Source organism: Erythrolamprus reginae, chromosome 5 (assembly GCF_031021105.1).
Source record: "Erythrolamprus reginae isolate rEryReg1 chromosome 5, rEryReg1.hap1, whole genome shotgun sequence".
Lineage (NCBI taxonomy): Eukaryota > Metazoa > Chordata > Lepidosauria > Squamata > Dipsadidae > Erythrolamprus > Erythrolamprus reginae.
The window spans coordinates 40,008,905-40,036,884 of NC_091954.1; the positions used below are offsets into that span (position 1 = coordinate 40,008,905).

The 27,980-nt window shown below is 39.0% G+C and overlaps 2 protein-coding genes across 6 annotated transcripts in view; both read left to right on the top strand.

Moving 5' to 3' along the window:
- Positions 1-466: 466 nt before the first annotated feature.
- The window catches only part of CFAP46 (cilia and flagella associated protein 46), a 117,270-nt gene continuing 89,756 nt past the window's right edge, over positions 467-27,980 (top strand). For 3 of the 5 annotated variants that reach the window (XR_011559176.1, XM_070752436.1, XM_070752434.1), the window contains exons 1-15: positions 467-695; positions 2,721-2,809; positions 3,849-3,973; positions 4,434-4,565; positions 6,100-6,164; positions 7,146-7,310; positions 9,017-9,140; positions 11,036-11,130; positions 11,856-11,963; positions 15,684-15,783; positions 17,204-17,302; positions 17,636-17,826; positions 19,869-20,097; positions 20,579-20,699; positions 22,866-22,989. Coding sequence is in view for 4 of the 5 variants with exons in the window: in XM_070752436.1 (XP_070608537.1) it covers positions 2,761-2,809; positions 3,849-3,973; positions 4,434-4,565; positions 6,100-6,164; positions 7,146-7,310; positions 9,017-9,140; positions 11,036-11,130; positions 11,856-11,963; positions 15,684-15,783; positions 17,204-17,302; positions 17,636-17,826; positions 19,869-20,097; positions 20,579-20,699; positions 22,866-22,989 (1,727 nt within the window). In the remaining variant the exon portion in view is untranslated. Of the gene's footprint in view, positions 696-2,720; positions 2,810-3,848; positions 3,974-4,433; positions 4,566-6,099; positions 6,165-7,145; positions 7,311-7,439; positions 7,475-9,016; positions 9,141-11,035; positions 11,131-11,855; positions 11,964-15,683; positions 15,784-17,203; positions 17,303-17,635; positions 17,827-19,868; positions 20,098-20,578; positions 20,700-22,865; positions 22,990-27,980 lie in introns of those variants that run through there. The other 2 variants (XM_070752435.1, XM_070752437.1) reach the window with 2 other exon arrangements.
- On the top strand, positions 25,128-27,535 carry LOC139167690 (tigger transposable element-derived protein 1-like). Its single transcript, XM_070752438.1, has 2 exons — positions 25,128-25,488; positions 26,056-27,535. Exons 1-2 carry the CDS (start codon positions 25,146-25,148, stop codon positions 27,474-27,476), a joined length of 1,764 nt encoding a protein of 587 aa, XP_070608539.1. The 5' UTR covers positions 25,128-25,145; the 3' UTR covers positions 27,477-27,535.

Below are 27,980 nucleotides of genomic sequence, written 5' to 3' on the forward strand. Positions count from 1 at the left end.
CCTGGCCCTCTACGCCTGCGCCGACGCAAATACCGCCAAACCGGTCGGGCTTTGAATTCTGGAAGTTGAAGTCCACAAGTCATAGAAGAGGCAAATTTGCCTACCCTGCAGCTTTCTTGTCATTTTCACAGGGTCTCCAGTGTGCCGTGTATAGATCGGACTGCTACTAAAATTCTTAGGAACAAGTTCACACGCACCACCCCCCAAAAAAATTACTTCCAATTTTTTTGGTCACAATTCTATTTACTCTCAGCTTTCCCGGGTATTTTAAGCAACCGTTTAAAAGCGACCAAGCAGAATCTCTAAATTGCTGCAGTTACTGACGGCTCTCTGGCCAGCGCGGGGGTGAGGGGATGAAGCGGGGAAGGGAACCATTCGCTTAGGAAGGAATTCTGACCTCTCAAGGATCCCGTAGAGAAGCCGGTCGACTGAATGAGTCGCTTAGCAACCCGATGCGTTGCTAAGAGACAGAGGGACGCGGTGGCGCGCGGTGCTTGAAGTTGTTCTCTGCGTATAGCGGAGAGCCGGTCCTAGAGCGCCTCGGAAACGAAGTGGAGGGAGGTCCGCTTAGTACCGGCGCAAGAGCGAGTGGAGACGGTCTTGGACTGGCCGTCGGGGGCGGGCAGGAGTGAAGAAGACGCCGAGGGTGCGGCCACAAGAGCTGATGCGGCGCCGTTTGGGAGCAATCCCAGCAGGTAACCTCTGTGTGTGTGTCTGTGGCAGGGGTAGGCAAAGTTGGCTCTTCTACGACATATGGACATCAACTTCCAGAATTCCTGAGCTAGAATGATTGGCTCAGGAATTCTGGGAGTTGAAGTCCACAAGTCATAGAAGAGCCAACTTTGCTCCAAATCTCAAACCTGAATGCTTGATGGGTTGAGCCATACTTTGTGTGTGTGTGTATATACGTACACACACAAAATATGGCTCAACCCATCAAGCATTCAGGTTTGAGATTTATATGTATGTATGTATGTATGTATGTATGTATGTATGTATATATGTATATATGTATATATGTATATACTATGTATGTATATATATATAGTATGTATGTAATATATATATATATATATATATATATATATATATATACACAGTATATACAGTATATATATATATATATATATATATATATATATATATATATATATATATATGTTAAATGTTTATAGCTGGAATTTAAAATTAAGGGAGACCAGGATAGATCTATTTCGGCCTTATTAGGCCTCATCAGCTGGCCACACCCATTCTTTTACTGGGATTCGAATGGGTGTGGCCAGCTGATGAGGCCTAATAAGGCCGAAATAGATCTATCCTGGTCTCCCTTAATTTTAAATTCCAGCTATAAACATTTAACACATACAAAATATAGTTTGTCGGCTATAGATATATTACTGCCTTGCAGTGGCCCTGGGCTGGGCCTATAGGCAAAAAAAGAGGAGCTGTGACGTTCCTTGGAAATATACCAGGGTCATCCGACATAAGAAAAAACATATATATATATATATATATATATATATGTCGATTGTTCTGAGTTCGGGTTTTGCCCTGTGTAATATTTTGCATGTTTATATATCACATATTTTTGCTGAATATTTAAAATTAAGGGAGACTAGGGTAGCACTATTTTGACTTGTTCTGGCCTCATCAGCTAGCCATACCCTTACTGGGATTTGATCCTGGGGCCTCTGCCTTGTAAGTGCACTGGTGTTTTTGTTTCCTCCTTAGCCTTTTTATTATCCGCTTTGAATGCTGTATAAAATCTGAGTTAGGTCTATCTAACCATGTTAGCAGGGTGAGAGAGACGCCATCCAGTAGCAAACATATATATATATTCGCCACTGGATGGCGTCTCTCTCATCTTGCTAACATGGTTAGATAGACCTAACTCAGATTTTACACAGCATTCAAAGCGGATAATAAAAAGGCTAAGGAGAAAACAAAAAGACCAGTGCACCAGTAGCCAATACCCAGTAAGTAGAAATTAACATCAGGCAAACAATTAAGCAGAAGACAATATCCCAATTAAGGAACAAATACATATCAAGGAATTACCAAGGAGATAATTCAATAGCATATAGAGTCTACAGACTTATATTTTGCTTCACAGTGTTTTACAGCCCTCTGTAAGGGGTTTACAGAGAGTAAGCATATTGCCCCCAACAATCTGGGTCCCCATTTTATTGACCTTCGAAGGATGGAAGGCTTAGTCAACCGTGAACCTATTGAGATTCTATCTGCCAAACTGCTGATCAGCAGAAGTAGCTTGCAGTATTACACTAACCAATGCACTACTGAGGCTCTCTTTTTAGTTAAACTGTTAATTTGTTGGTGCTCTCTGAGATTAGTTTTCTTGCAGATGTTTCATTGCCCAACTAAGTAACATCTTCAGTCAAATGGATGTGTAACACTGACTCTATATAGGCTGGGAGAAAATTTCCCACTCACTTGCAGTGAGGATATTATTTAATTGGGTAATGAAACATCTGCAAGAAAAAAAACTAAGCTCAGAGAGCACCAACAACTCCACAGTTCAACTCTGAGCTACACACATAGATATTCTCTTGTATAGGAACTATATCAAAAATAAAGCCAGGTTACAATTAGCACTGCTATTGAATCCCAAATAATGTTGCAAAATGGCTGAAAGTTCCTGGGTAAAAAAACCTAAAATATTATTTTGATTTTCATCCTGGATTGTTTTTTCCCCCTTCCAGCAGATTCTGAACAAAGTCTGGAAAAAATAGCTGAAAAGGCATGGAGATATTGATTAGGCAGCAGCTGTCAGATGCTGAGAAACAACAAAGTAAACAGTTTTAAATTAATTTTAGTATTTATTGTGTAAACAGTTAGTTTTCTTCCAAGCATTTTAAAAAATGGGTGTTTTCCTATACAGTAATGAAAAGCATGTTTACAGAGAAGTAAGATTCAGGTACTTATTTATTCTTAGCTGGGGTTGACTTTCTTTATATAAGCTCAGTCCACGTTAATAGTGTTTTATACCATATAAATTTATGATATATGGGGAGGTGGTAGATAAGGATAATATTTGACAAGTTAAAGATGCTGATCGCTTCTCACAGACAACTGAGTATCTATTTACATAAAGAATATATAACTTTTTAAAAAAGTTTTCTTGCATGCAAGCATTGTTTCTCCAACTGTCAACATTTTTGGAAAACTCATTTAATCCCATTTCTGCTTGACAGAAAAGGTTAGATTTGTTTCCAGTAATTATTTTCAGTCTATACGTCGGCCATACAAATTCTCCTTGAGATAGAATAGATCAATGTCTACAGCAGTTTTTTTTAATTAGGCAAGGTTCTAACGAAGCATAATGCTATATGTTTCTGTTTGCATGACACAATTGAATAAGTTGTTGCCAATCACATTTTACTTTAGTGTAGTTTGTGGGTTCAGCAGCTGATAGTTTTAGTTTGGTACAATCTTGAAAATCATTTGAATTGAGTAAATGGATTAAGGCTATGCAAAAGTGTTTTTCTTTGATGATGCTTTGGGTAAGCATCCCTTCAAAGTCGCTTGACAACAGACAAAGAGCAAATGTTCTTGTTCTTACTGTATTTTGTGTGGTATTTGTGTACCTTCTGGCTTGCCTAGAAGGCGACTAGAAGAAATCTTTGAAATGAAGGTTAATGAAGAAAACTTATCACTGTTTCTTTTTAATAAAAACCATGTTGCTTCTGTGGCTCAAAGCATGACATCAAGGCGAAGCACAACTATCTCTCATGCTTATATTTTAATTACCCTGACTCAAAATTATTTTCATTATCAGTATAACGAAATGCTAAAAAAAACCCTTTTCATCTAATTTAATTTTTTAAAAGATGCTGATGCTTTGAAAAGTACTTACAAGTTGATCAAATCAGCACATGATGGAAAATCTGCCCTTGATTCCTTAGAGAGTTTCTCTTTTGACTTATATGTCTTATGTGCAGAACAAGCATATCAGGTAAGAGCGCATTCATTTTCCTGAGGATAGTATGTCATTTTTTAATATTGTGTAGATCTGTATAGTCTGGAGGACAGAAGGGAAAGGGGGGACATGATAGAAACATTTAAATATGTTAAAGGGTTAAATAAGGTTCAGGAGGGAAGTGTTTTTAATAGGAAAGTGAACACAAGAACAAGGGGGCACAATCTGAGGTTAGTTGGGGGAAAGATCAAAAGCAACGTGAGAAAATATTATTTTACTGAAAGAGTAGTAGATGCTTGGAACAAACTTCTAGCAGACGTCGTTGGTAAATCCACAGTAACTGAATTTAAACATGCCTGGGATAAACCTATATCCATCGTAAGATAAAATACTGGAAATAGTATAAGGGCAGACTAGATGGATCTTTTTCTGCCGTCAATCTTCCATGTTTCTATATTTCCATCTTGTTTAAAAAATGAAATATGTTTACTTTTAGATGGGTTTGCCTGAAATAAGCCATGACTGCCTACAAATGTATTTTAAAGGAAAAGCTCCTATTAACCAATTCTTGGGTAGAGCATATTTGTGTCAGAGCCAGTTATATACTCCTGTATCTACTGACAATTTGGTGAGTATAAGACTGATCTTGATATTGTTAATCTAGATCAGGGCTGTCAAACTCACATCGTCATGGTGATATTGTGACATATCAGGACTTTTCCCCCCACTGCTAAATCAGGCATGGGTGTGGCCACATGTGACGCTTCTGGCGCATGGGCTGCAAGTTTGACAACCCTTATCTGGAGGCTTTTCTTTTGAAAAGGAAATTAAAGCAATGGTAATTATAATGCTGGCTGGAGAATTCTGGGAATTGAAGTCCATGCATCTTAAAGTGGCTATGTTGAGAAACACTAGTGTAATGATTATGATAAACACAATAGCATGGTTCTTAAATTAAATCGAGGATATTCATAAAAATATTTTATTTATGCTTTTTGTTCTGCAGCTCTTTATGTCCATTATATGATAATGTCTGGAAGCAACAATGTTTGTTTTGAGATCATAATGCCCATGGTTCTGCATGATTAAATTATTGAAAACTTGGGCTATGCAAAGCATTTGAAAAGAGCCCTTTTCAAAGTGTGTTAGGGCTGACCTCAAGGTCATAAAGCAAAATGTATGTGCATGGATATCTATGGTCAGCCTTTGGAGAAGCCAGAAAATTCTGGGAGAATAAACTTGCTTCAGTGTTTGGATTGTCATGCTTTGCAAAAGGGTCCCTTTCAAATACTTCACAAAACCCTACTCTGAATGGAATTGTGGTAGTTTAAGTGTGTTAAATAGCATGTATTATAAACTCTTAGAAGACTTTGGACGTTTGCACATTGTTAGGTTCTGCCCATGTATAAAATCATATTTACTATTTACATACATATAAACAATAGAAGAGACATCCAAAGATTATATTCAGATGTAATGGGCATTCTGCTGTAATCTATAAGTGGGCCCCATTTAATTAATTAGTTTTTTATCTACCAACTCATATAATATATTATACACATCTACATCATATTATGAACAGAAAAGGAATTATACATATATTTGAAGTAGATAGAAGTTGTGAATTTTGAATTAATAATAGTTTGGGGTTTGTTGGTACTAGAAAAGCGATATATCGTAGAGCCGTGATGGTGAACCTATGGCACGCATGCTCAAAGTGGTACGTGAAGCCATGTCGCCTGACACATGTGGCCTTGCCTGTTTGTCTTTTGGGTTTCTGACATGCATGCACTTGTGACAATCAGCTGTCCCTCATTGTACACAGCAGTGCTGAAAATTGGTATGCACATGCACACCAGCCAGGTGGTGGTTGGGTGCGAATGCATGCCAGAAACAGGAAGTTTGGGTTTTTTGGAGCTCAATCCATTCGTGTGCAGGGCAGTGTCAAAAACTAGCCTGCGCATGCGCACCATCCAGCTGATCAGTGAACATTCAAGCATGCTAGAACCCAGAAGTTTGGTTTTTCTGAAGCATGGCCCCAATAAGCGCACATGCACGTGCCTTTTCCATGTGACCTTTTTGGCACTTAGTGCCGAAAAGTTTCACCATCACCATCATAGAAGTTTTATTTTATTTCAAAGTTGAAATACTTTTCCTTTTAGGAAGAATTTGAAAAATTCAATTTAAACCTGCTGAAAACAATTGATTTTGCATTAAGTGATCCAAGGTAAGAACTTTTTCATTCCTTTCTTTTTAAACATCATCTTCCTCACTTCATTCAATAATGTGATGAAAACAATTGTGCTTGGTTAAATAAAAAAGACTTCCTTCGTAGCATGAAAAGCAGCGGTGGACTGCTCCTGGTTCAGCCTGGTTCTAAGAACCGGTAGTGCGACGGCGGGAAGCTCTACCCACCCGCCCAGAACACTTCTGCAAGCATGCACAGGAACCGGTATAAAAGCACTTTAGAACCCACTATTTTTCTTGGCTTTTTGGTGGTCTCTGAGCATAGTTCTTTAGTTGCAGATGTTACCTCCATAAGTAGCATCATCAGTAAGAGAGAGAGAAGAGTTTAATAGCTAGTAGTCACTTAACTGTGCTTTGCCTTAATGCAGCTATCTATTTTATATACTAAGGCATGAAGCAATAGCCATAATAGTAAGACTTAGGCAAGACTGAATGTCTGATTTTTAATCACAGTCCCATAATATGTTACTGCTTATATTAGATAGCGAGGCTTTATTTATTTATTTAAAGTATGGCATCTACAGAGGCCATGCAATCATTGATATGCAAATTTAGTTAAATCAGAGCATCAGAAAATGTATGGATGGATGGCTGGATAGATGACAGATAGATAGATAGATGATAGATAGATAGATAGATAGATAGATAGATAGATAGATAGATAGATAGATAGATAGATATAGACTTTCCATCTAAGCAATCATATAGAAAGCAATGAGTTATGCATATCTTTTTGTGGAAAGAGTATAAAACACAACTGCCATCCAAAATATCTCAGAATAATCCTTGACCAGTCCCTTACGTTTTGGCTTCAGGTTATCCATGAATAAAAAAACCCATAATATAATAACCTGATGGTGGAAAGTCTTGATAAGAGAATATCATAGATCCATTTCTTATCTATTTCCATTTGGGGCCAGCTAGTCTTAAGGAATAATGAATAACATCTTTTTTATTCCAGATACTATTTTTTGATATATAATTCATCAGTTATATATTGGAAAAATATAAGACCATTTTTAAAACCTGGCTCCCGCCACTTTCTTATACCAAGTCTCTCTCAAATTGTGCCTGCATTGAATTATCTAGATGAGGAAGAGAAAGACTGGACAGCAGAACTTATGATGTAAGCTAAATTCCTATTTTGGGAAAGAATAATTCAACGTCAGTAAAATTAATATGACATAATTTTTGTTGCACTAATGTTGGCTTTTCTTAGATTATCAATATCTTCACAGGAAGAAAAGAAGCTGTCCAAGAATTTCTAGTCAATGACATGCTGGCTCAAATGTAATCTTAATATCCTATTGTTAACATTCGGCAAAGAGTTGTTAAGTTAGAACTTAACATTATTATTGTTGTTGTTGTTGTTGTTGTTGTTGTCGTCTATGAAATGCTACATAACGTCAAGATTATGAATCAGAAATCTGGTTGGTCTGATTTGACAATAGGATGAGTTAAAACTGCCTGCTAGCATTCCTGAATTGTTTTTAATAACAATCATTAATTTAGTGATTGAACATAACCTAAGATAGTGTAGATGATGAGGGTGAGCTAGAGGGAGTGTCAAATATGTCATAAGTCATGAGTCTCTGCATGTGCGCAAGAGATCTAAGTCCAGTCCATCTTGAATGCCTCTCTTATCTCCCATTCATTTCCCTTAGTTCAGGGCTGTCAAACTAGCGGCCTACGGCCCGGATGCATCATGCACTGGCCACACCCCATCCTGTTTAGCAAAGGGGAGGAAAGTCCCGATATGTCATATGACACTCCTGTGATGATGCAAGTTTGACACGCGGGTTGGGCTCAGGGGAGTTCTCAGAGGTTCAGGAGAACCTCTAGCTAAAATTCTATGCAGTTCAGAGAACCCCCAAATCCCACTGGCTGGCTCCGCCCACTACTCCTCTCCCAAGAGTCCCCGTGAGGACCGTTTTGGATGCAGGTAAGTGCAGGGCGCGTACAGAGGCTCGGGGAGGGCAAAAGGCAGGCCTACTGAAAGCTTTGGAAGTTCTCCAGAAGCCTCCAGAGCCTGGATAGGCTGTTTTTGCCCTCCTGGATGCTTGAAGAAAACCTTTGGAAACCAAAGAGGGCAAAAAGCCCCCCCACCCACGGTGCAGGAGATTAACTAGGCCACGCCCACCATGGCCACGCCCACCCATAGCTGGGCAGAGAACCCCTTGTTAAATTTTTGAAGCCCACCCCTGTTTACACCCCTGCCTTAGTTGGTCAGATTCTGATAGAGTGCTTAATCTTGCAATGAATCTTTGTACTTATTTGAACTGCCTGAATCTCCTGATTTCTCTGTCACTTGACAGAAAGAATATTGATATTTTCATGATACTTTAAAATAATTTTCAAATGATTATGGAAGCTGATCTAATGGTTTTTGGAAAATCTCATAAAACCTATTTATGCAAGTCATAAAGACTCACTAAATGTTTGGTTTAAAATTAACTTAGTAGGAGACTCAAGGATCTACCCTTTTTATTGCATTTTTAAAAGTCTGAAATAAAAGCTAAAGACTTTGTAGCCAGTAGATAAAGCAGAAGATCATGCATGAGTTTCACATATGCTTTTTGTAAAATAATGGGCTTTAGTTTTCAAATAAGACATATGATTATCTGATAATATTTTTATTTGTACAGAAACTAAAGTATTAGTTACAATAATTTCAAAATAGTATCTTTATTTTCATTATGTCAACATTATAAAGTAAAAAGGTTTAAGTTTTTAAAGGGCTTTTGTCAAAAATAATAATAAATCACATAAAAGTTTTTTGTTTACCAATATTTTTCAAAAGGATATTTAATATAATCATTTTTTTCATCCCAGAGAATTGCTTGAGTGTTTCCTGGATGCTTCCAGAATGGAAGAAGCCACAGCTTTTTCATCCACTGCGGCCAAATTCATCGAAGAAAATGTGCCAAGTAGATATAAGGATTTATTTTCAATAATGGTAATTAATGTAACAAATGACTTAAATTTTTCTCCTTGATGCTAACAGAATGCTAGAAAAGTTGCAAGTATGAACGTTGGTGTTTCACCTGAATGAGTAATGAATGCATCTTGCTTTATATCCTTCTAATGGGTAGTTTATAACACATAATAAAGAAATGAGAATATATTGAAGTAGGAAACTAAAAGTGAAATAAAAATATAAGAAGAAAAAGGTTGATAGCCTTTCTTTCCTTCAGGAACTCAAAGAAAAGCTCCATTTCTTTCACAGTTATTCTATAGGCTGTTAGGTAAAGGGTTTAACCGGGAGCATCAAAGTCATGTTCCAGTCCATCCTCAGCCATGCAAAATAATGCTAAATATAAAACCTGAGCACTATAAAGAGCAAGAGGGGCTTGAGGTTATCCAGTTACCTATAAATTGTATAGAGTTTAGAACTTACATTTAAGAATTCCTTTGTAAATTCTGAATGGGCAGTGATGGCAAACCTTTTTTGGTTTGCATACCAAATGAGTGTGGGTGGGTGTGCTAGCATGTGTGCACATGCCCACACCCCTTGCCTCCCCTCCCCCATATGCACACAATCCCCAATCCCAGCGTATGTGCACAGCCCTCACTGAAACCTGGGACAGTGAAAAAATGGGGAAATAGGCAAACCAGAAGTTTGGAAAAGTGGACTTTCAGTTTGCCCGTTGTGCTGTTTTTTGCACTCCAGAGGGTTCAGGCAAACTAGAAGTCCGTTTTCCGAACAGCATTCCCTGAAGCATCCGGAGGGCGAAATGGCTTTCCTCAAGGCCGAAAATCGGCCAGTGCTGAGGCTGACATAGGGCAACGTCTCGCATGCCCTCCGATATGGCTGGTTGACAGGACCTGGAGAAGGCCAATTCTGTGGAACCTAACCAGTCGTTGAGACTCATACGGCAGAAGACGTCCCGCAAGTAATATGGCCCAAAGCCACGTATGCATGCTGGCCACCTACTTTTCCAGTTTCCGTGTGCATGCGAGTGAGAAGACCAGATGGCTGGCTTGCCAGAATGCAGAAGAGCAACAGGCGACAGTTCCGTGTGTTGTTGTGGCCCACCAGCGGCACGTAGCTTTTGGTGTTTTGTATTTTAACTGTCTTTGAATAAATTAAAAATGTATAAAAAAGACAATGAAAAATATGTGTTACAGATAATTTGATGGGGCAAATTATTTGGTTCATGGTTTTTATTATTATTATTATTATTATTATTATTATTATTATTATTATTATTATTTAGATTTGTATGCTGCCCCTCTCCGGAGCGGCTCACAACAAAAAACACAGTACAAATCCAGTAGTTAAAAAAGCAATTTAAAACCCTTAATATAAAAACAATCATACATCCCAGACAAAAACCATACATGAAATGGCAACGGCTCGGGGAAATCAATTTCCCCATGCCTGACAGCAGAGGTGGGTTTTAAGGAGTTTGGGAAAGGCGAGGAGGGTGGGGGCGGTCCTAATCTCCGGGGGGAGTTGACTCCAGAGGGTCGGGGCCGCCACAGAGAAGGCTCTTCCCCTGGGTCCCACCAGACATTGTTTCGTCGATGGGACCCAGAGAAGGCCCACTCTGTGGGACCTAACCGGTCGCTGGGATTCGTGCGGCAGAAGGCGGTCCCGGTTTATATTGTTTGGTGACCTACTTACCTACATACATTTTACCCGTAGGAAGATTTTTTGTGTTTAGATTGAAATATAATTGCTTTCTACTTGAAGAATTCAAAGAACATTCAAATCTGGTTTTAAAAATTGAAATGTAGAGCCTATAATGAAAATAACAGGGATTCACATTGAATTTCAATGTCGGAAACTCTTACCGTTTTCCTGTTTTCTATAAACTATGATGACATAGTTATTGTAACTGTTTATAGGTACGTAACAAGCTAGTGGACGTTTCAGATATAGAAGATAAACTTGAAAAACATCTTAATTTGAATATTATATATAAAATTCAAACAATCAAAGCGTAAGTACCAGCTTTTACTCATGTAATTCTTTGGTATTTATATATTTAAAGGTAGACTGGTATCTTGAAGATCATAAGTAAAAGAAAATGCACAAATTGAATTTATTGATTTGTTAGAATTATATCCTGTTTTAGGTTCAGTAACTTAAGACAGCATAGGCGCATTTTTTCCTCCTATTTTTTACCCCTCTTATATCCTAAACTGTATTTTTAATGTTTTATTTTTTAAAAAAATCTGTCCTTTTGCTTAAAATATAGTTGAATATTTCAATCTAAAGAGTGAGCAATGTACAGAAATATCTGAACATAAGCAAACTCCATATATACATAAATCATTCATAATACAATAATTATGAATGATTTATGTATATATGTGAATTTTGCTTACAGGTTTTTAAAATACAATACAGTTATTATTTTTAATACAATAATTAAAAAATAAGAATAAAATGGTCACCTTCTTTCCTTGCTAAGAATCAAAGTCATTGTGTATCTTCAGAATGATACGCATATTTCAGTGTTGGGACTGTTACTGAAGAGACCTATCTTCTGACCCAAACGTCTCTCCTTTTCTGATGGAGCAAGAACTTACGTACATCCACTCCTGATTATTTGACGATGAATTTCATTCAGGCATAGAAGTTCCAAGGATGGATGGATGGATATAGATGTATAGAGATAGAAAATTTGAAAATATTAATAATCTACTAATAAAATATTTTCAGGCAATTAGATAAAAATCAGATTCCAGAAGATCCTCCTACAGATTTGAATAACATATTTGAACTTTTGAAAGGAACTACAGGTAAAAAGCAAATAAGCCACAATGAAAGGTAAGTTTCATATTTAACAACATTCTTTAAAAAAATATCAATATTTATTATTTACATTTTATCCCGATCTAAGATATAAAATTGAAATATTTACTTTGTTTAGATATAATCATAAAGCAGTATTTATTTTACTGTGTGGTGAATAATGAGTTATATACAACTCTGGTTTGTTTTCCATCTGTAGCATACATATGATATTCCATCATATATAGAGAGAGAGAAAGGAGGGAGAAAATGTCTTCATTGTTATTAGGAAGTTTGGAATATCATAGACCCCATTTTCCCCAAAATAAGACAGCCCCTGATAATAAGCCCAATTAGACTTTTGAGTGCATGGCAATAAGGCCAAGTGCTTATTTCAGGATTAAAAAAAAATATAAGACAGGATCTTGGATCTTGGGGGGTGTGGGGAGAGAGAAAGAGAGAGAGATTTGTACAAATATTTTATTGATTACCAGTACTTGTTTTATTTTTCTTGTTGGAAACCTGTACTATGGTGGTGACTTCTGTTTTTTGCCTTTTTAAATGTAAAATGGGTATTTGCAGGTTTATAGTATGTATTGCTTGTAATGTTTGGGATATGTACACTTTTTGGTATCCTAAAGGATTTATTTGAGGTACGTGAGTGTTCGTGGAAGTGTTTTATTTATTTTTTTAATTCAATGTTTATCCTTTGTTGTATGGTTGAGTATTTCTGCTTACCAGTGCAGGATTTTTGTTTTTGTTTCTTTTACTGTTTTATGATTGTTTTATATTTCCTGGTTTTACTGTGAATCACCCACAGTTACTTAAGATGGGCAGCCATGCATTTTAAAAAAATAGATAAACAATCCTTCAAATTGAAGGACACCAAGAACTGTGCAAAAGATCCATTTGTTCATGCGAAAGTGGGGGGAACTACAATTTGAATAACTGCAGATGTAAGATACGTTCACCTTTCGCACTGGCAGTAGGCTATTAGCTGTTTGATTAGGATTCATTTATCTCTGCCATAGAGACTCTTATCTAGATGTCTGAGATTTCTGTCAAGGTTGTAGCCCAGGAAATGAGTTTAACCATGTAAAGTCAAAAGGTCTTTACTATCGAGTCTTGATACAAAGAGCCTGACAATTTAATTGCCTGTTCCTGCTTCCGCTACTGCAGGAAAAGAGTCATTACCTAAGTCAGTATTTCTCACCCTCAGCAACTTTAAAATGTGTGGACTTCAAAACCCCACCCCCTCAATTCTAGCTGGAGAATTCTGGGAGTTGGATTCCACACGTGGTAAAAGTCTCTGGAGATTCTCAGTCATCCAGGTGATAGTTGTCTCAAAAGTGCTTTTTCAAAAAGCAACTGGACTTTCGGGGGAGGGGGAGGTTCTATAAAGTCATATCACAACATAGTACTAGATTCAGACCCTAGATTCAGACCCTAGATTCAAAGAACAAACCCATTAGTACTAGATTCAGCAATCCATCTGAATCCTGGACACAAACTCCTACCCTCAAAATGTCGCTACAGAGCACTGCACACCAAGACAACTAGACACAAGAACAGTTTCGACAACTAGACACAAGAACACGTGTTCGCCTTAGAACAGGGACAGAAACACCAGCCTGAAGATGACGAGTGAGACCTCGTCGAAACGTCGCCAGAAATTTCCAAATCCTACACGGGAAGAAACCCGAATATACCAAGACCGTCATACCTGTACCCGTGAAAATCTACGAAAACAAATATAATAAAACCACTTAGCTTTCGTTAGCGTGCTGCTAACTTCGTCAGAGTATTAAAATGCCGTGGGAGACAAACATCTTTATAAAGCATTACTCAGTCTGCTCATTGCCCACGTCACAGGGCCACACCCCTTCCCTCCCCCCTGCGGTAAGCCTAATTGTGGGCTTAATCCTGCTGGCTGAAGGGAGATCTACCGCTTTTGCTCGTGTTTGTTGCCTTTTTCCCTCCCCAAGGGAGGGGGTGGAATTGTGAGGCTTAATCCTGCTGGCTGTAGGGAGATCTACCGCTTTTACTCGTGTCTGTTGCCTTTTTCCCTCCCCAAGGGAGGGGGTGGAGTTGTGAGGCAATGCTTCGGAGACTGAGTAATGCTTTATAAAGATGTTTGTCTCCCACGGCATTTTAATACTCTGACGAAGTTAGCAGCACGCTAACGAAAGCTAAGTGGTTTTATTAAAGTTTCTATGTTCCGGTGATCGAGATGGCTGCTGCCTCATCATTCACATATATATATATATATATATATATATATATATATATATATATATATATATATATACGCACGCACGCACGCACGCACACACACTAAAACTCTCATTGTGTATTGGACAAAATAAATAAATAAAATTGAAGGCTCCACACCCATTTGAACCATTCAGGTGACCCTGATGACACAGATAAACCTCCAGGTGGCCCTAACAATTCCCTAAAAGAATGCAAATGATCAGCTGTCTGCAAAGAGTATAAACCCTTCTATTCCCACCATCCAGTCAGGGCTGAAGAAGGTTCTTGGATGAGAAATGAAACATCTTCATAGAAAAACCAAAAAGTCTAGTTGCCTCTTGAAAAAGCCCACACATCATAACTTAAAGTTGATGAGGGTGAGAAACACTGACCTGTACAGTAAGGATTCACTCAGTGCCTACTGGCTGTCTGGCTCTTTCATTGATTGTCAAAATTACTGTCCAGTGCTTCACTTCAGTATCAAAATTAAGTGGTAACTCAGATGAACCAGCAATTTTATATGATGGACGAAGTAGCCCAGCACATAAGACAGAATCCATTATTACACAAAAGCCTCTCCAAGTAGGATTCAGAAAAACCTGGCCACCACTGTTAGTTCAGCTGCACACAAGGACCATCTGTGTTGAATACTCTCTTCCCTGCCTAACAAATATGGCAACCAAAGTAAATTTAATGCCTTCTGTTCTCAGTGTGAACTATTTATCTCTCTGATACCAAATGACTTCCCCACAGAATAAATGATAATTCGCTGCATATTTATCACATAAATCGACTCGTTGTTACGGTTCTGATTTATGCTCTTTCCTAACAGTCTTCCAAACATTCTGAAATATGTTTATGATTGAATGAGATTTGCCTCTTTCAAATAATAAGCACCATGGAGAGAAATACCCACAAATAACAATTGCTGTTTCATGCCATAAATATTAGAGAAAGCCTGATGGAAGAACTGAGGATTTAAATCACCGCCCCTGCCCCTGTGATGTCCCATATCAGGGCAGCTAACCCTTCTATGTGTTTAATCCAGTTACATATAACAAGATTGTAGTTGCCATCTTGAAACATAGAACTACTGTATTTATTTAAAACAAATATAATGGGAGGAGGAGGAGGAGATAGGATTCCTTTATTTCCCCTTTTCTCAGTTTTATGAAACTTGTCTTAGTTGCTGTGACACTTTGGTATGCTATTTAGCAAGAGAAGTAGACAGGTTGATAGATGATTGTTCCAACTTTCTAACAGATTTTTTAAAAAAAATCTTATCCGATTTTATTTATATTAATATCGTCTGAACTTATGTCCTACAATAAACCAACTGTGATACTAAATTTGCAGCCACCCTCCTATTTTTCTCTTCATACCTTAGTTGAAATATCTTCTGAGTAATCAAGATAATTGTTAGTCTTTACTAGGTAAAATACACTGTTACTTGCTCGTTTTATTCTGATTCTGTTTTTTGGTTTGTGTTTCTTACTTCTGCAGAATTTCTCTGCTGCTAGAACTGGCACGACTTTCCTTGACATTAAACTGTATAAGTATTGCAATTTCATGTTTAAAAGAATTGAAGAATTATAAAATTCATGTGAGTATTAAAAAATCTTACTTTGAATTATATTGACATGAAGCATCCTCATCATAAAAGTTTGGGATTGGTTTTTTTACCTGTATATAAGTGTATTTTGACAGAAAAGTGCTATATAAACAAAATAAATAAAAAGTAAAAAAATCTTTCCAAAGTTACTTAGTTAAAACATAACAACGATCAAATACCAGGAGACACATTTTCCCTAGAAGCATGGTTGTTCTTTTAAAACAATAATTAGAAATAGAATGTCAAGGAATGTATTAAACACAAAGAAATCAAATTATATATGTCCATAATAATAGTCTTGTCTGGCTGTGTATGCTATTTTCAGCTGATTTCAAAGATTAAAAAATGTTATTGGGATATGCAAACCTTTTTTAAAGAGTGAATTGAAGTGTATGTGAAGATTTTGGATAAACCTTAAAATAATTAAAGCTGCCATTTCTCCCCAACTGCTTAAAAAGGTCCTCTATGACCTTCACAATTCTCTTTTAAAGGATATGCATTCTCTAATAAATGTTAGATTTGTGCCGGTGCTTGGGAACCACTCCAATATTATATTCATTAATAGTCACATTATAAATAAGGTGGTACATTTTCAAGTAATGAAATATTTGGAAGGTTTTTCCCTGGATAAATACACTCATTTTGGGGAGTAATGTTGTCAGAAATGTCTTGCCCTTGCTTTTTTTCTAGGGCAGAGAAAGAGTGGCTGGCTGGAAAAGGTCCTTAACTTTTAATAGATTTGCATAGAATTTCCCGTGATGATGACCTATGAATATCTCATCATTTCACAAGGGTGAAATGCTTCCGGTTCACTCATGCCTGTCAGTCATTGGAGACCTAGTTGCGAAGGGAGCGCAAGGTTCTGCCCACCTGCCCAGATGCTGCCATTTGGGTTCTTTTACCCTCTGTGCACGCACAGAATGATTCGCCAGGCAGTTGGCTGGGGCTCACACTCCCTTCGCAACCAGCTCTGCAATGACTGAGAGGCACAAGTGAACTGGGAGCTTTTCATCCTGATAAATAACCCTACAACAATGCATTTTAGTTATGCTTCGTTGTGGGGGAAAAATAATCACTATGTGGATTGATGGATCAATCAGAGACATCTTGGTTTTTCTTAGTTTTGATTTTATTATTGTTGTGAGCCATCCAGCATTGTGTTTTACCAGATAGGCAATCATATAATCCACATAAATAAATAAATATGTCATATCCCCCCCCCAAACCCAAGCAAAATAAGAAACTAAACTCCAAAGCCACAGCCAAAGCACATTACAGCTCAATGTTATATGTTAATTAGGCTTATACAGTATCTACAAAGGAAAAACTCTGAACATTTTAATATAATAATTGAAAGCATAAAAGATTGTTCCTGATTGGTTGTATTCTTTAATTATGCTTCTATTAATAGGAGCCAGGAAGAGAAATTGAATTAGATTGCTTGGAATGTGACTGTGAAGTCCAAGCACTTGGGCCTAAAATTGAAACTTACACTAAAAGTATTGTTGAGGTATGTTTATTCCTGAATTAATACTATTCTGTAAGGGCAGAAACACCTACCACTATAATTTATAATGTCAATGTCTGTCTCTTTTGAAAGAAAAGGAATCAAGTTAGAAGGCATGAGAATGAGCTCTTAATTCAGTGATCCATTGTTTGTGCAGATAATAAATTATGCTTCCAAGATGGCTACAAATAAAAAGGCACAAACTATAAAAGTGAAAACATTGAATAGTGTTAACAGATCAGTCAGTGTGCTATCTTAATTATGAAGTGGCTTTCGGATTAGATTCATTACAGCATTGCTTCCATAATAATTGCAAACTGTATTTTATTCCTACAGGCTCAGTTAAACGTTATACAGAAACTTGACTTAATTTTGAACCGTGCAATTCGGCTGAGAGATCCTAATATTATTCAGGCAGTATGTACTACACAGTGGAATATCTGCTTACCACTGTTGCAACACAATTTGCAACATCATGTACTAAAACCCCTATTAGCAATTGCTGAAGTGCTAGAGAAGATTGAGAGGTAAATCGGTCTTGGTCTACATTCGGTTTTGTTTTAGATAGCATGATTTGTTTTAGCTTAATAGATCTAATCATGTATATGATGTCAGCCTGATGTCAGGAATTTTTTTTCAAAAATTATAGGAATGGTACATTACGGTTACAGGCCATAATAACAGAATTGTGGAATCTGTCTGCCCCACTTTTTTCTAAAAGAATCAAGGTGGTGCTGTTTTGAGACTTTTTCCTCAACTCTGTCCCTTTCCCAAGACTGAGCTGTCATTTATTTTCCTTCAGTGACTCCTGTATATCTCCAAACCTATTTCCATGTTCTTCTGCATTTAAGCACTCAAGGCAGTTAACAAACATTATTTAAAAAGCAGACTATAAAAACATACCACTAATTAAAACCACTAATTAAAATTAACATATAATTGATACTATCTACCCCCCCCTCCAAATGGTGAAAGATAGGATCAATTACTGAAGAAACACATTCCATCATCTGGGGGTAAAGAAGGTCCTCTGATCATAGAAGGTTGTTCATAAAGGTCTTTTCTGCATCTTTCCAAACAGACTGTAACAGGAAGAGTTACCATAAATAAATCTTAGGTCACGTAGGACTTTAAATACCTAAATACCTGTTTAAATGCCAACAACTGATACAGCAATACCAATGAGGTATCAACTGGCAAATATTTTAATAAAAGCAGCATATGATAACTCTGCTTTATGCTGGTTAACACCTAACTGCCACATGTAAGGACACTTTTCAAGTGATGGAAAAAATATTGCCATAGAGATGATAGGAAATAGCCAAGGTGAGGAATAACCAATGGCAAATCAGCTGGCTCTGGAAAGATTGTAACTGACAAATTGTGAATCAAATTAGGATCAACATGTGCAGTGTTCACCATTGCAAACTTTAATATTCTAACACTGTTCCAACACTGGAAGTTTTTATGAAGATGTTGGAAAACCATCTTTCTGGAGTAGTGTAGGCTTTCCTGCCTAAGCAGGGGGTTGGACTAGAAGACCTCCAAGGTTCCTTCCAACTCTGTTGTTGTTATTATTGTTATTGTTAAGTCTTATTATTCATCAAAAACATCCTTTATCTTGTCTGGATCTAATTTAAACTTGTTCTCCTCATCTAGCACATTAGCAACATTCAGGGGAATCAATTTTTTTTTGGAGGTGGATGTAAGAAGTAGACCTGGTGTCATTGGCATACAGTCCAAAGCTCAATTCCCCAGCAGTTTCATATAGGCACTAAATGTATGACAGATAGGATGGAAACCTGTAAAAGAGCAGCGCCTGACCTTTTGAGCACCAAGGACTAGTTCCATGGAGAGAGGTTTTTCCACAGACCAGAGTGGGCATGGTTTGCATGCTGCCTGCAGATGGGTTTTCTCTCGTTTGCTGGTAGTCAATAACCCTGTGCTGGTCTATGGAGCAGGGGTTGGGGACACCTGCTGGAAGATAGTATGGGGTCGCAGAATAGGTTTCAGGAGTTCCTCAGCACCACTTTCTGGATTTAATCAAACAGGTAGGACCAATGCCCAAAGATCATTCATTGGTTGGTGGTACTTAAAACCACTGAGAAATCCAGGACAACTAACAGAGCCTCACTTTCTCCATCCTTTTCCCAGAAGAGGTTCAGAGTGGCAGAAATAGGTAGCAAAAAATAATATATCCGATTAACTAAAGCAGTTGAAATTATTCAAGTAATTAGTATAAATTAGGTATGTGTTGAACTGCAAGGGTTCCACTGCCTGATTATCTTTCCTATAATTAGCCTGTTTGAGACTAGCCTGATTCACTTTTAAAGAACATATATAGTACAGGTTAAATGATGTACAGTAGATCCTTGAAAACCTGTGAATCACTATTCTTGAAGAGCAATTACTATATAAACCGACAGCAGCTAATGAACTGGTAGCTGTGATTTCACATTGTGTGTCATAATAGTAAATTTATTTGTAATACATATGTATTGCACAAGGAGAACAATTCTACAGAATATCTTAATGTGTGTAATTGAAACTTGTTTTGATTACTTCCTAGCATGTTGATTTTAATGCGTTGTCAAATTCATATGGAAATTGCCCGTATTGAAGAAAAATCAGACAGAGTAGAGACTGCAATGGAACATGTAGAGAAGGCCATCAAACTTGATAACAATGGACAGTATCATGAATACCTCAAAATGGCATACCATCGGCTTAGCTTAAATACCATGTTATATAAATCATTAGAGCGTCTAGAAGACCAAGCAAGTTTGATGATTGAACAGGTATATATATTGGATGTATTAGAGCATGATGTGTTATTAGAGCATCAGTATGATTGGAAAAAGCGGGACTACATATGATTTAAAAATTTCAAGGTGTTGGATTCTGCCCCCCCCCCCCAAGTTCTTACACATTGTAATCAATATGATAAGATAGAAAGTGTTGAGGTCAATCCACATATTTTGGGGTAACCAATATATTTCCACCTTTTCTTCTCTTTGCCACAAAAATGCCATGTAAGAAAAAGGGGGAAGTAGTTTCCTCCTCATTTTATTGCTTTCCAGGAGCCAACGCTGGCTGACATGTTGCAGCAAAAGATCAAAGCTTGCTGTCCTGTAGAAAGAAAAAAGATGGAGGGGAAAAATACTGTATCTTGGAGGAACACAGCTAATTGGGTGGAGTCCTGAAGAGAATAAGCCTTCTTCATTGATCATCATATTTTCTTGAAGTTTTACCAGTATAATCAGTCCCTTTTCTCTCTAGGCTAAAAAAGGAACTGCAAATGACAGTGTGAGGAAAAAACGCTCTCTGTTGGTGAATGCCGGCCTTGCACTAGCACCAGACGCTTTTCAGGTTGTTCTTGATAGTGAAAATGAGGCTAAAGGTAATTTAAATTTTCAATGTTGGCAAAATTAATATATTCCATCCCATCTTTGACTAACCAATTTGGATTCAACGATCCCTTATTGCAATTTAAAAAATTAAATAATTTCCATGCCAGGTGATTACTGTATTTTGTTGAGTATAAGACGCACCGGAGTATAAAATGTACCTTAGTTTTGGGGGAGGAAAACAAGGAAAAAAGGCCCCTGCCTCCCAGTAATTTTCCAAACAGCACACAGCACAGATGATATACACTGTTTACTGTGTATTTCTGTGCATGTGTGCATGAACCATAGAAATAGCAAAGAATTGGAAAAATGTACAGTATATTAATCCCAGAAAGTTTTCTTAATGAAATCACACTAACTCCTCCCAATTATTTCAATAGTTCTACTCCAAACATGACTAAGTGAGGGTTTAACTCAGCTGCTTTATCTTAATACCAAAACAGGACACTGTTACATTTCAGATTATACTTTTACAGATCTTTAAAATTGATGTGGCTTGCTGGAAGTGTTCTGTGCCAGTTTCAGCACAGTCTGATTCCTCCAGCAATTTGCCTCCCTGCAGTTTTAGTTTCACTTTCATTTTAGCACCTGGGCTTGCCAGCAACTTAAATCAATCAGCTGAGTGTCGGAAAGCAGGTAATCAGTGGCTTGTACTAGGCAGGTTCTGCTGCTGCTTGCTACAAGGAGGTAAATTGCTGGCAGGCAGGGACCAAAGAGTGGAGGTGGATGGGTGGGGCTACATTTGGTGTATAAGACGCACCCAACTTTTCACCCTCTTTTGGGAGATGAAAAGGTGTGTCTTATAATCTGAAAAATACAGTAAGTTTTGAGAAAGCGCCATTAATAGTGACCTCTCCTTCCCTTAATAATTCATGGCAGCTTCTCACAACAGAATTTGAACAGCACAACATGATAATTATGAGAACAGGAACCATTTTCCTACCTCTGGTCTTCACTTCTGGTGGAGCTATTTTACCACTGAGCAGACCAGTTACAGTTAAAAGTAAACAAATCACGTTTTCATGAGGTGTTCTTTTTTCCTTCACAGTCATGAAGTTAATTTGAGATTTAATTTAAGATCCCTATGGACAAAATGAATTTTCAAAATATTCCACATAAATAGTTTATGGTGGTTCAATGCTGCAGGAAAACTGTTCCCTCAAGCCATAAGAAAACCGCAGCTTTTCAGCAAACATTTTATAGACTTTCTGTATAAATTAGAGATGAGTTTTAATTAAAGAAAGCTGGTAAATATGTAGATTTGGAAGACTTGAAAAGATGCTGCTTTAAATATTTGCACCATTTAGCAGAGGATTCCTTGACTTCTGAAATACATCCATGATTTGTATGTATGCATATGGCAACTTTTCCGTGTTTTGTGGTTACAAAAACATCTTCTCCTTTGAATTATTTAGTATTTCCTCAATTAATTTTATTTATGTGCCTGACACTCTTACCAAAGGGCAGTGTACAAAATTGAGGAATTAAAGCAATATAAATAACTGTAAAAACCTAACCGCCTAATCTAAACAAAAAATAAATGGCATTTTTGTTACAACAAACCACCTGGGCCTCACTAACTTTCCAGCTCTCGTCCCTGGGCAAGCAGCCAGATTTTAAGTGCTTTCTAAAAGTCAAAGTTTAAGACTTATTCTTACAGAATGACAGTAGGGGAATGGTTAAAATCAATTCCTGTCACCTTAGTTTCCTTGTGCAAACAGTTTAAGGAAAAGTAAAGCACATATCTGATGACCTAGTTATTATTTTGTTTTCCTATCTTTGAATATCTCCCATTTTCTAAACTGTTAAAGTGAAACTAAAAAATAGAAAGTTAACATACCGTAATGTAATATTACATTGCTAATAGTTTAGGTTTCCTTAAACTTTTGCTTATATTTATATTCACAAAAGGTGATAACATGACTCCAATATGAGTCAGTTGCCACACATCTGAATTTTGATTATACGGCCATACAGATGTTGCAATGGTTGTAAGTGAAAAACTGCCATAAGTTACTTTTTAAGGACTACCTGTACGGTACTATAGTTTCTATAGAACTTTTATTTACCAATCCTCAACTCATTATTATGACATAATTGTAGTAGCTATATCATGAATCTAAACAAAACTATGTTAAATTTTCTTCTCTCCTATTTAGTTCCCCCAAGTAAACATAAAGATCAAATTAGTTATCTCTGTGCAAAAGCAGAGCACCACGCTAAAAATGTAGAGAAAGCAGATGGACATTTGAAGAGACTAGGACATGAAAATGAAAAAGAAAGGTAATTACAGTTGTAGAGAAATATTGAAAAATAAGCTATTTTGTTTTGTTTCTTAAAAACTATTTTATCCAGATAAAACTGCAACCTAGAGTGTCAATAAATATTGTTTTTTAAAAAATATTTTGGAAAGTTGTAATGAGAGAGGTATTGGAAAGGGAACAGAAATGGGACCAAATCTGTTGCATGGGGAGAAGTCAACAAAAGAGAGATCAACAGACTGGATTCAGCTGTGTCATGAATCCACCCACACCCTCATCACTCTTTAAATGTGAGCTTGGAGGAGAAGAGTAAGTTTGAGTTTGCTGAGGAAAATGTGGATCTTGGAATTGATCAGGATTGGGGCTCAGAGAATGCTAGCTTGATGGAACAGCTTGGATGGGTCAATTGGAGGAGTGATAAGCTGAGATAAGCAAGCTGCAGTCGCATCCAGTTGGCCAGAAGGCTCCAGACTAGGACTGGGAACAGCTGCCACCCGTTAGCAGTAAGGAGGAGATGGAATCAACGTCTCTTCCTGATCCAAGGACACATAGGGTGGAGAAGATAAGCACAACACAGGTCAGCTGGACTACTCATGAGGCAACTTTGTCTCTCATGGAGGCCTGCATCAGAATTGTCTACTTAACCCTGCCCTGAGGATTTGAGTGTTGCTGGAGCAACGTGCCCAGTTCCGTGCCTTGGATCCCCTGACCTACTTTCTTGGACTTCATGTGTGCTAGTCGGATTCGGTTGCCCAGTGACTCTTGCTGTACTGAGCTTGGAATCTGGGCCTGTGCAGCAGGGGTGCTTTCTGAAGACCTGTTTGGGGGATTTGAATAAAGACATGTAGAACTCTTGCCATATATGGAGGAGGGAGACACAGCGGGTATAAGGTGAGGATTCAGAGAAAAAAATTCACAGTTCTTTCCTATGGCAGATGCAGTTGCACAGTGGCTCAGATCAATGTCTGACTTTGTTTGTTTGTTTGTTTAATCGGATTTATATGTCGACCCTCTCCGAGGATTCGGGGCGGCTTACAACATATCAAAAGATAATGTACATCAAAATCCAATTAATTAAAGTTAAGACTTAAATCTAAAAACCAGAAAACCAATTAAGATGCACACATATCCACCATACATTTATCAGTCGGGGGCAATGTCTAATGACCCCAAGCTTGGCGGCATAGATGAGTCTTTAGACTCTTACAAAAGGCGAGGAGGCTGTACAAATCACCAGAGGGAGCTGATTCCAGAGGGCCAGGGCCCCCACAGAGAAGACTCTTCCCCTAGATCCCGCCAGACGACATTGTCTAGTTGACGGGACCTGTAGAAGGCCAACTCTGTGGGACCTAACCGGTTGCTGGGATTCATGCGGCAGAAGGCGGTCCCATAAGTAATCTGGTCCCATGCCATGTAGGGCTTTACAGGGCATAACCAACACTTTTAATGGAGTCCAGAAACCAATTGGCAGCCAGTGCAGACCGCGGAGTGTTGGAGAGATATGGGGATGTCTGGGTAGGCCCATGACCGCTCGCACGGCTGCATTCTGCACAATTTGTAGTACAGTGAACCCTCGAGTTTCGCGTCCTCAAGGATCGCGAAAGGGCTATTTCGCTATTTTAAACCAATTGTTACCATCTCGATTCTCGCGAGCGCTACATCGCGATTTTCCGGAAAAATTAAAAAAAAAAAAAAACCTGCTTGGTTTTTCCCGCCCGATGACGTCACGCGTCATTGCTGATTGGCCGAAATCTCGGCCAATCAGCTTTGCAATTGCAATCAGCTTTGCAATTGCAATCAGTTTTGCAACTTTTGCAAAAGTTTTTGCAGCCGTTCCTTCGAGCCTTCGAGCCGTTCCTTCCAGCCGTTTCTTCGAGCAGTTCCTTCGAGCTGTGTCTTCCATCTGTGCCTTGGAGTTGTTGTGCTTTGCATCTGTGTCTTCCATCTGTGCCTTGGAGTTGTTGTGCTTTGCATCTGTGTCTTCCATCTGTGCCTTGGAGTTGTTGTGTTTTGCATCTGTGTCTTCCATCTGTGCCTTGGAGTTGTTGTGCTTTGCATCTGTGACTGGGATCTGTTCCTTGGATCTGTTTCTTGGATCTGTTTGGATCTTCTTTGAAGATGGCACCTAAACGTTCAATGCGGAGTGGAGGCGGCGGCGATGCTAAAAAGACCCGGAAGATGTTGACAATCAAGGAAAAGATTGAACTGTTGGACATGCTGAAAGCGGGACATTCTAATGTAGAGGTTGGTCGCCATTATGGGCTCAACGAATCGACTGTGCGATACATTAAGAAAGATGAGAAGAAGATAAGGCAAACTTCTCTGATATCATTCAACAAGGCTGCCAAAAGAGTAGTGACGCCTAGAAACAAACGCCTTATGAAGATGGAAGCTGGTTTGTCTGTGTGGCTAGAAGACTGCCGAAAAAAGAGCATTGCTTTGGATACGAACACTATCCGAACCAAGGCACAGCAATTGTACAACCGTCTTGAACACACAGATGCAGATGGGGTAGACCGAGGTAAGGAATGGTGTTTTTTATAAGTGTATTTAAGTGTTTTTTAAGGAAGGAGGGAAGGAGAGAAGGGAAGGAGGGAGGGAGGGAGGGAGGGAAGGAAGGAGGGAGGGAAGGAAGGAGGGAAGGAGAGAAGGGAGGGAGGAGGGAAGGAAGGAGGGAAGGAGAGAAGGGAAGGAGGGAGGGAAGGAGAGAAGGGAGGGAAGGAAGGAAGGAGGGGAGGGAGGGAAGGAGAGAAGGGAGGGAGGAGGGAAGGAAGGAGGGAAGGAAGGAGGGAAGGAGAGAAGGGAGGGAGGAGGGAAGGAGAGAAGGGAAGGAGGGAGGGAAGGAGAGAAGGGAGGGAGGAGGGAAGGAAGGAGGGAAGGAGAGAAGGGAAGGAGGGAGGGAAGGAGAGAAGGGAAGGAAGGAGGGAAGGAGAGAAGGAAGGGAAGGAAGGAAGGAAGGAAGGAGAGAAGGGAGGGAGGGAAGGAGGGAGGGAGAGAGGGAAGGAAGGAGGGAAGGAGAGAAGGGAAGGAAGGACTGTATGCTTTCATTCAAGTCACTTCTCTCTCCCTTTCCTGTCATTCTCTGTAGATGAAGGCGCTGATGACCCTGGAGACCCCCAGCCGTCAACATCTGCTTCTTCAGCCTCAGCCCCAGCCACATTCACAGCAAGCAAAGGGTGGTTTGAGAAATTTCAACGGCGCTATGGCCTGAAGAGTGTGTCATTGCACGGAGAAGCTGCCTCAGCAGATACAGGTGCAGCCGAAAACTTTGTCCAGGGCACGTTTAAAGAGCTAATTGCAGAAGGGGGCTACCTTCCAGAACAGGTGTTCAACATGGACGAAACAGGCCTGTTCTGGAAGAGGATGCCTTCAAGGACTTTCTTGATGCAAGATGAAGCCAAAGCCCCTGGCTTTAAGGCCATGAAAGATCGGGTGACTTTGATCATGTGTGGGAATGCAGCAGGCTTTTTGCTGAAGCCAGGGCTAATCTATAGGTCACGAAATCCAAGAGCCCTCAAGAACAGAAATAAGAATTCATTGCCAGTGTACTGGATGCATAATCCTAAAGCATGGATTACAAAACCCCTCACGCGGGACTGGTTTAATCAGTGCTTCATCCCACAGGTGCAGGTTTATTTGGCTGGCAAAGGACTCAATTTCAAAGTGCTTCTCCTAATAGACAATGCGGGAGGCCATGATGACCTGGAACATGAACATGATGGGGTGCAAGTCGAATTCTTGCCACCAAACACCACATCGCTTATCCAGCCAATGGATCAAGGTGTTATCCGCGCATTTAAGGCACTGTACATGCGCAATTCTCTTGCAAGCATCGTGGCAGCAATGGATGCTGATGCAAACTTCACATTGAAGGCCTACTGGCGTCAGTACACAATTGCATCTTGTCTGACGAACATTCAGAGTGCCTTAGTGGATATGAAGTCGCAGACAATGAATGCCTGCTGGAAGAAATTGTGGCCAGAAGTGGTGCATGCTCACAGGGGGTTTGCTCCCGAAGAAATTCAAGATGCTGCAGTCCAGAACTCTGTGAAGCTGGCACAGGCACTGGGTGGAGAAAGCTTCGTTGACATGACACCAGAGGAAGTCAATGGTTTGCTTGATGAGCATGGCCTACCGCTGACAGACAGAGATCTGGAGGAGCTGACCAGGTCAGCGAGTGAAGAAGAGGAGGAAGAGGGAGCTGAACAAGGTGATGAACAAGAAGATGTTGGCCTAACGCTGGAGCGGCTTGCAGAAATGAACAAAGCTGCTGCAAATCTCCAACGCATGGCGGAACTTTGGGATCCCCACATGACTCGCTATTTTCAATTTAAGGCCTCCCTTGACAACACCATTGCACCATACAGAGCCTTGTTAGCCAAGGAAAAGAAAAAGCGCCAACAACTGCCCATAACTATGTTTGTCACGAGAACCAAGAGGTCTGCCACAACATCACCTGCAGCGTCCATTGTAGACATGGTGATAGAAGAAGATCCCGATTTATCCTAGTTATGCTAACCCCCCCCCAAAAATGTAAAAATGTAAATAAATATTTTTGTTATTTCTATCAGGATGACTAAGTGTGTTATTCAATGTGTACAGTACAGGTACAGGTAGAGGTACAGTACAGTACATTAAGGGGATGGGAAATGGTAATTTGTGGGTTGACAGTGTTGGGACTGAGTGGCATAGAGAAGAATGAATGAATGACTGAGTGAATGAAATTCAAACACAGGTGAGGGCTGGGGGTTTTTATTCTAGCAACTTGGTTGGGCAGTGCAAAAAACCAGGTTAAAAATGAAGTCTGGAATCAAAAAGTAAATTTCCTCACTGAGGACTAGCAACTTGGTTGGGCAGTGCAAAAAACCAGGTTAAAAATGAAGTCTGGAATCAAAAAGTAAATTTCCTCACTGAGGACTAGCAACTTGGTTGGGCAGTGCAAGAAACCAGGTTAAAAATGAAGTCTGGAATCAAAAAGTAAATTTCCTCACTGAGGACTAGCAACTTGGTTGG